The sequence below is a fragment of the Eurytemora carolleeae genome, unplaced genomic scaffold (genome assembly GCF_000591075.1).
Source record: "Eurytemora carolleeae unplaced genomic scaffold, Eaff_2.0 scaffold1037, whole genome shotgun sequence".
NCBI lineage: Eukaryota > Metazoa > Arthropoda > Copepoda > Calanoida > Temoridae > Eurytemora > Eurytemora carolleeae.
In genome coordinates, this window is record NW_019396925.1 from 76304 (window position 1) to 84989 (window position 8686).

The window sequence follows — 8686 nt, forward strand, 5'->3', positions numbered from 1 at the left end:
CTGGCTGCCCCAAACTAATTATTATGTACGGAATGTCCCAAACTACCTTAAACTATTACACGATGTCCCAAACTACCTTAAACTATTACAGGATGTCCCAAACTAACTTATACTATTACAGGAATTCCCAAATTAACTTAAACTATTACAGTATGTCCCAAATTAACTTAAACTACTACACGATATCCCAAATAAACTTAAACTATTTCAGGATGTCCCAAATTAACTTAAACTACTACAGGATATCCCAAATCAACTTAAACTATTACAGGATTTCCCAAATTAACTTAAACTATTACAGGATGTCCCAAATTAACTTAAACTATTACAGGATGTCCCAAATTAACTTAAACTATTACAGGATGTCCCAAATTAACTTAAACTATTACAAGATGTCCCAAATTAACTTAAACTATTACAGGATGTCCCAAATTAACTTAAACTATTACTAAATATCCCAAATTAACTTAAACTATTACAGGATGTCCCAAATTAACTGAAGCTAATGAAGTCCCGAACTATCTTAAATTATTACAAAGTTTTTTAATTTGTTTGTTTCCAGAGTTTTGATCAGACAAACGGAATAAGAATTAAATGCATATCTGAGTTTGTATTGACCTGTATAGTTTAACCTTCCATAAGGAAGTCTTATATTAGTGTATAATGGCATCTTTTCAGGGATAAACTATAATATATTCTTCACATTTTTTCTGAATTCTTTTTCGTCGAAAACTTGAAATTTCAACAACAAAAAATCATTTAAATTCTTAGTTTTTGTTGTTGTAGAAAATATTAAACCCTTGGATAATCTGGATCAAATGAGCATGTAGAGCATGTATTACCAGGGTTTAAAACCTGAAATTTGGGGATTGAAAAAGGGGTGATAAAAAGACAAGGAACTAGGGGGTTTAAAAGGTCGTGGATTATGAATTTAAAAATAAAACAAATGAACAGAATAAAAAAGTGGGTAGTGTGGGTACATTAAAGTTCAACACCTAAGGCAAATAAAGATAAAAGTAAAATGCCTTTATTGCTATAGATGGACATTTTTGGTGTGTTAGACCTATACAACTGTGGAATATAAATACGACATTTAAGCAATCCTATGTGTATTTGATGTTGTCAACATAGTTTTAACTGTAGCTTAAATATCAACGTATGTATTAGGTGAAATGGGTCTGATTTTGTTTCTCTTTGCTACATATTTTTCATGCGTTCCATGCTCATTGTGTGAGAACCAGGAACAGGAAGACAACATTAAAGCAATAATCAAGGTATTTGATGTAGTTACAAAGCAATTAGCTTAATCAAAGGGAGTGTTCGCGAAAATGAAAGAGGGTATAGGCTTACGGCGAAAAATAATCGCTTTTGATCGCTACTAATCTTACTTCTACCTGTTGCGTCTATAAGGAGAAAATTGTTAAAAACGACTATACTGAAGAACGTAGTGATTTACAACGGCACCCTTTAAAACTGATTTACAACGGTACCCTTAAAAGCTCATTTACAACGATACCCTTAAAAGCTTATTTACAACGGTACCCGTAAAAGCTGATTTACAACGATACCCTTAAAAACTTATTTACAACGGCACCCTTAAAAAGTGATTTACAACGGTACCCTTAAAAGCTCATTTACAACGATACCCTTAAATCTTATTTACAACGGTACTCTTAAAAGCTGATTTACAACGATACCCTTAAAAACTTATTTACAACGGCACCCTTAAAAAATGATTTACAACGGTACCCCTAAAAGCTGATTTACAACGATACCCTTAAAAGCTTATTTACAACGGTACTCTTAATTCTGATTTACAATGGTACCCCTACAAGCTGATTTACAACGGTACCCTTAAAAACTGATTACAACGGTACTCTTAAAAGCTGATTTACAACGGTACCATTAAAAGCTTTGTCTGATCAAGTATGAATTTTATATCAATGTTTTTGTTTCTTTAAAGCATTCATTTTCATCTGCGGAATCTCTGCAAAAGTGACATTTTTTAATAGAAGTAATTGAATAAATCACAGAAATAAAATTTAGAGTAAGAATAAACACAGTTTTCCACATTTGTGATGAGATTAAGGTTTGAAGGTTTACCAATTGTAAATAGGGCATTGTCATCTTGGATTAAAGTTATGCTTACTGCAGTCTATATCCACGTAATTGAAGTGTTTCTTCTTTTCAATTTTTAGAGCAGGTACACAATCGATTCACAACTTGTTGATTTTGAATGGCGGTTTCTTCATACAATAAAGTGACTTACAAATTTAAGCAGCAAACACAGAGAAGGAAGTGGACAAAATTACTCTCTTTCAAAGATAAAAAGCTAATAAATTGGACATGTAAGTTTTTTAATAGAGGACCGATTAAAGTTACGTAGACAGTTAAATCGTTTTGGTATTATCTTGGTTAGGGTTTCCGATCGGAATTCCGTTGCGCGGAATTGCGCGCTACTGCAGGGAATTGCTCGCAACTGTTCTGGTATTGCGCGGAATAGTGCGGTTAATTGCGAGAAAATCACAGGGCGAAAATTTAAGCCCTAATTTCTATTTGCAATAATACAGGAAAATTTGAAAAAATAAAATTACGATGTAAAAATAAATTTATTAGAAGATAACGTAATAGAATTTGTATGTAATCTACATGAAAACAATATTAGAAATATAGATCTGGATATTTTACATCTTACATGGATACCAGGATCCACAATCTGGATATCTATATCTTTAATTGTATTTGAAATATCACAAAGACCTGGATATGGATTTGAAAATCTAGAATCTGGATACCAACGAAATTTGTAACTAGGATATTTGTATCCAAAATTGCAAGAACGTTCAATGGATGTAGTTTAAGTATGAGCAAACTACCAAGTATATCAGTAAAAGTTCAAGTTTGAAAAAATTATATTTTCTCGGGGCAGAACACTTCTTGTTTCCATTTAAAAAAAAGTTTGAGATACTCTTTGTATCAAAGTATAAAGTTGATTTTTAAATCAGAAAAAAAGTGAATTTACAATTATAAATTGAGGAATTATTTATGTCATGTCATTCATGACAATAATGGAGTTAGGAGTATGCAGTACACTATTAACAAAACACAAACGTATTGCAGGGATTTATATATGCTCTTAGCAAAGAATATATATTTAATATATTGTTACAATAATGCTGGTTACAAAATATATTCCTTGCGCTGTATGAAAGACAGTGGGGTAACATTCAGAAGGTATTTAGAAACTTATTGTACACTGTACAGTACAGTGTACAGCGCCGTGTAAACTTACAGTGTACATGCCTTATTGTGCTAATATTCTTGTTACAAATATGTAAAAATGGCACAAATTCACCAAAGTTGTTTTTACAGGGTAACTGCACTCTGTACATATCACAAATATATCACCAGGAGAAGAAGAACTGTCCAGCACTGTACCCTGTATACAGTACTGCTGCTTGTGTACGGATGACTGCTGGCCTGCGCTGAGCTGGCGTACAAGTCTCTAGAATCCGGGAGTCGAGATCGCCAGTATTTTGACCAAAATTCTGTCGGCAGAGGAACTAAATCGACGGGAACCTCCTCGATATGCCGTTCTGCAATTCTGAAACAAAACCGATTATTCTTGGTGTTGATTAAAATCAGAATTTCAAAGTTTCCATTGTGATGAATTTTTTGGGTTTTTGTTTTGTATTTTGTATTATTCGATTTGTGTTTGTGTTTTTTGCCTTTAGGGCACAGCATTTTTTAAATGTGTAATTTTGGTGCGGGGGGGGGAGGATGGGCTTTTAAAATCTATAAGTATGTCATTGTAATGGGTATTATTAAGTGCGAAAAAGTTTTTGCCGGGATTTTTACTTTTTCTAGTTAGTTTGTGATTAAAATATAAGTATTTTCACACCGAACTTTTGATTTTATTAATATCTCATTGAAGTCTAATAAATTGAGAATAAAAAATGTTTTGAAGTTCTTTGTTAGTATCTGAGCCCTATGGTTTGAATTTAACATGCTGTTTTATACAGTTTCGTAGAAATAATAAACAATGCCCTTTCTTGTTCGTCTATAAATAATTCAGCTACTGTCTGAGGGTTCATGCATTTTGGGGATGGGANGGGGTTTCTTTGTTATAAATTGTAAATTTTACTAGTACTTTGTTTTTGAAAGTCTTATTTTCTTCTAGCTTTTGTGATTTTAAAACGGTTTTCGTCGTTCTGTCAATCAGTGTTTCTGTCTGCCCGTCTACATGCCTGCCTGTCTCTTGTCTGTCTGTCTGTCTCTTGTCTATCTGTCTATTTGTCTGTCTCTTCGTTTTAAGTTTATTAAGATATCTTCATTTGGGCATTGAGCTATTTTTCTTAATTTTGATATTTCTATTTCCAGTATCTTGGGGCAAAAAATAATGATTTTTTTCATGCTTAACATCCCCCTAAATTCAAGCCAGGTGTTCTGTGTCATCAGTCCCAACCTTCAAAATATTTGGGGGTTTAGGAGAATTAAAAAAACCTGCCTGATCGTATTAATGATTATTACTGCCTGCTAAGGCCTGAAATTCCTAGGCCTGGATTTAACGAGCTAAAATATCTGAATTGACATCTAGAGTCAATCATTCACATTCATGTAGATTTGTGAACACTAGTACAGGAATAGATATAGCACACGGACACAAGAACACACGGGCACTAGAATGCACGGACACTAGAACACACGGGCACTAGAACACACAGACGCTAGAACATTATAACACACGGAAATTACAACACACGGAAATTATAACACACGTAAATTATAACACACGGACACAAGAACACATGGATAGTAGAAAACACGGAAACTAGAACATACGGACACTAAAACACACGGACATTAAAATACATGGACACTAAAACACACGGACACTAAGCACACGGACACTAAAACACACGGACACTGAAACACATGGAAACTAGAACACATGGACACTAGAACACATGGACACTAGACCACACGGACACCAGATCACACGGACACTAGAACACACGGACACTAGAACACACGGACACCAGATCACACGGACACTAGAACATACGGACACTGACACATCCGGAAGCTAGAACAGACGGACATAAAACTAACAGGCACCGAATTTTGAATGCAATTCCAAATTTGTAATTTAAAATGCCACATAGATACTTCAGGAGATGTTTTTGATATAAATAATTACTGAAATACTTCTACCTTAATTCTTATCTAAATAATTGAACGTGTTGATAAGTTTTGCTTAATCAGTTTTTTTTTAACTTTTTTAACAAGTTTAATAGTAAGCACACAGTCCCGAGGTTAAACTGTTAATTAACATTTTTATCCAAAACACATTTATTCATCCTAACTACCCGTCAAATTTCCCAATTGTCTTATTTTGTAGTTTTTTTTTCGTAGAAATTTCTTTTCACCTAATGAGAATATCCATTTTTGATATGCATTAAAACTCAACTTTTTCTCGAACAACCACTTCTTTTGAAAAAAAAATTTTTCAGTTTTTTAAAAAAGTTTTTTTTCCATTGAATTGGCTAAAATAATTGATTTCCGAGGGAAAAAGAATGATTTTTTTTGGGTAAAACGTCTCTAAAAAAATATTAAAAACTTGCCTCTTGAGGTTCCACTTTTCGTTTGTTCCCCAACATAATCCAAAATAAAAATATTGCATTTCAAAAAGCATTCCAGTTACAAAAAATTTTGAAGAAAGCGTTTTATAAGATGAATATCAGATAAAGAAAATTTAAAATCGTTGATTAAAATTTGATATAAACTAGAACGAGAACAGGAAGAGTTTAAAACAAATGGAGAAATCCAAATTAAAATCCAGGTGGTGTAAAATATAAAACAAATTTTTAGAAAATTCAAAAAATTCGGTAACAAAGACATTCTACAATCTTCGCGTCGAAACAGACAGGGCTTAGTATTATATACGCGTTTCTATTTATTTAGGTGTGTAAATTGACGTTGCATGGCACACTGCTAAATCTTTTGACACTTTAAAAATCTTGTTAAAATTTTAAATATTTTCAAATTCTTGCCAGGTGCCCTCCGGCCTAAATTTTAAGCGTAAGTGAAAGGGTGAAACTGTTTCTTACAAAAAATAAACATATGAAAAATTGTTAAAAATAAGAAAAAAGATTGAATTCAGGCTTTCGTAAGACAGATATTTTTATACCAATATTGATAAAAAAAATATTTCAAACAAAACATTGATCAGTAGTTTTAATGTGAAATTAAATAAATACTAAAATCTTTTCCATTTACACATTCCTACTTCACTTTAAGGATTAAAAATTAATTTGAAACTAAATGTGCGAATCCAGGCATGAAAATCCGGGAAATCTATAAAAGTAAAAAAAGTTTTAATTCATCTTTAACGACTTTTTGATTACTTTATTTTGGCTGGTTAAAGTGTTTGTAATTCTAACTTGTAATTATTTCTTTTTCTGAAATGTTTGAATGTCATTTATTCATCATTAAAACTATCCATCAAATCTGCCTGATGTTATCTAATTCTATTGTCCTACACTGTAAATAATAAATATAAAAACCCCGTGGATGAGAAATTACTCCTCGATAACAAAACTATTTCCTTTCTTGTTTTCATCGGACGGTGTAATAAGAAATCCATGTCGAATTTCTGATAACTAAAAACTAATTGATTGACAGCTCAATTCAGCAAGTTAAGCACCTAACATCGAGGCTGAAAAACGTATGGTTGACCATGTTTTTGTTTCAGGAACCGGTTTAGCTGGAGCCCAGGATGGGTGGGCGTACCCAGGACCAGGGACAAGTCCCTCCTCCTCGACTACTATGACTCCATCAGGGACCAAATTCTAAACTTTTTGCAATCTTATTCCCGCATTTTTGTGCCTCAGTTCGTGGATTTAGTCATTATGTTTTTACACTTGAAAATGTCCATCTTGGCCTTCTCAACATTATCCTGTCAAAATTCTGTGTTTCAAGCCAAAGGTGTGCATGGATCATTTTAGCCTTTATCTTCAATTGGAAGATAAGTTTTTCTACTCTTTAAATGTCCTATCTTGCCTTATATGTACATAGGATATTTCTGAATTATGCGTAACAAGGGGTGTGGAAGAGGGGGAGGGGAGGGGGCATCTTTTATTTAGAATTTTTGTCCAGTTTGAGTTCCAACATGGAGGAAACAGTAGAAGATCTGATCCTGATCCAGGTGAAGGTACCGGATATCAATGTTGAGAAAACCCTTCAGTTTTCCAGGTGCTCCCTGATCTGGGAGGCCAAACAGCAGATCCTCGCAGCTTTGCCAAAGGTAGATATCAACATCGAAAACAGCCTCTTCTGTCTTAAAGGGACTGGTACACAAATATGAAGTAATTTTGACATTTTTTAAGTTAAATTTTTTTTTATTTGATGAAATTTCAAATTTCATTATCTGTCCCTTTAAGCCCGCTTTACACATTTTCATACTCACACTGTTACTCACTCGAGCACAATTTTACTTATTGGATAAATTTGAATTTTGCACTCGAATTTTGCAATAAACTTGGGCAAAAATTTAGAAAATTTGCACAATTTTCCACCTGGCGTAATTCAATACAAGAATTTGAATCTATTGGAATTTTTTTTATAAAATAATAATTTACAATATTTTCTCGCAAATACCCCCCCCCCCAAAAAAAAAAANGCTTGTTTCCCCTAGCTGGTCTTAAAAGTAAAATATCCCCCTTATCCGATAGTAAAAATCCCCCCCCCCTTCTCTTGATGTTACATAAAATCCTAAGTATCTTAATTTATTCCATATTTGAAATCTAGTTACAGAGAGTGGACATAGAGGGGCATAGAGAGATATAGAGGGACTTGAAGGACACAGTGGGACTTAGAGGGACACAGTGGGACATAGATGGGCATAGTGGGACATTGTGGTACATAGAGGGGCGTAGAGGGACCTAGAGGACCACAGAGGAGCAAAGATGGACTTGGGACAAAGAGGGACATAGAGGGACATTAAGGGACTTTGAGGGAGTGACAAAGAGGGACATAGAGGACAAATCTGGGCATGGGATATAGATGGAATGGGGGGGGGGTGAAAAAAGATTAATTTCAAGCATTTAAGGAAATAAGAGGAAATGGTGGGAGATCAAATCTTTAGATAAAAGTGATTTTATAATTAATAAGCATTTAACATATTAATTTGAACTTAGCTAGTATGAGGGTAAATTCCCTTATTTGGCGACGCAAGGTGTTTCTGGTAATTGGCATTGTTCAATAGATCTAGTTAAAATTAGGTTTTAATACGGGTACCCTGGTACCTTTACTTATCTTCTGAGGGGTTTAAGGAATTTAGGTTTCAGGCCTCAAGGTTGGCTTGTGGCCTGGGTTAGGCTTAAATTGCAATAATTTTAGGGAAGAGGTGAGTTTTTTTGAAGGAAGCTTAAAAATCCATAATTTTTCATTTCTCCTCTCTATAAATACCTAGTATTTCTACTGACGCATTTTTGACACAGGGTTGAGATAATACAGTGCATTGTCTACGGTCTAGGCCAAATTATAAGGACTGGGGGAGAAATTCTGGGTTTAATTTATTCAAGGCATATCTTATATGTTTAATATATTATATATGCAAAGCAGTATGTACGCCTAGATACGCACTAATCATATTATCTATATCTTAAGAAGAGGGGGAGGGGGG

At 33.8% G+C, this 8686-nt stretch overlaps 2 protein-coding genes across 3 annotated transcripts in view; one reads left to right on the forward strand and one right to left on the reverse strand.

The window, feature by feature from the left end:
- Positions 1–2590: 2590 nt before the first annotated feature.
- On the reverse strand, positions 2591–3609 carry LOC111710179 (ephrin-B1; the record flags this gene model as incomplete). The annotated part of the gene is given in 1 exon segment (XM_023484236.1): positions 2591–3609. A coding segment is annotated over 1 exon segment (216 nt), but the record flags the coding sequence as incomplete, so codon positions are not given.
- A 2175-nt stretch (positions 3610–5784) lies between these two features.
- LOC111710186 (protein shank) overlaps positions 5785–8686 on the forward strand; it is a 45157-nt gene continuing 42255 nt past the window's right edge. The window contains exons 1-3 of one of the 2 annotated variants that reach the window (XM_023484243.1): positions 5785–5842; positions 6755–6841; positions 7159–7306. In XM_023484243.1, the coding sequence (XP_023340011.1) occupies positions 5817–5842; positions 6755–6841; positions 7159–7306 (261 nt within the window). In that variant the 5' untranslated portion in view covers positions 5785–5816. The remainder of the gene's footprint in view (positions 5843–6754; positions 6842–7158; positions 7307–8686) is intronic. The other variant, XM_023484245.1, reaches the window with a different exon arrangement.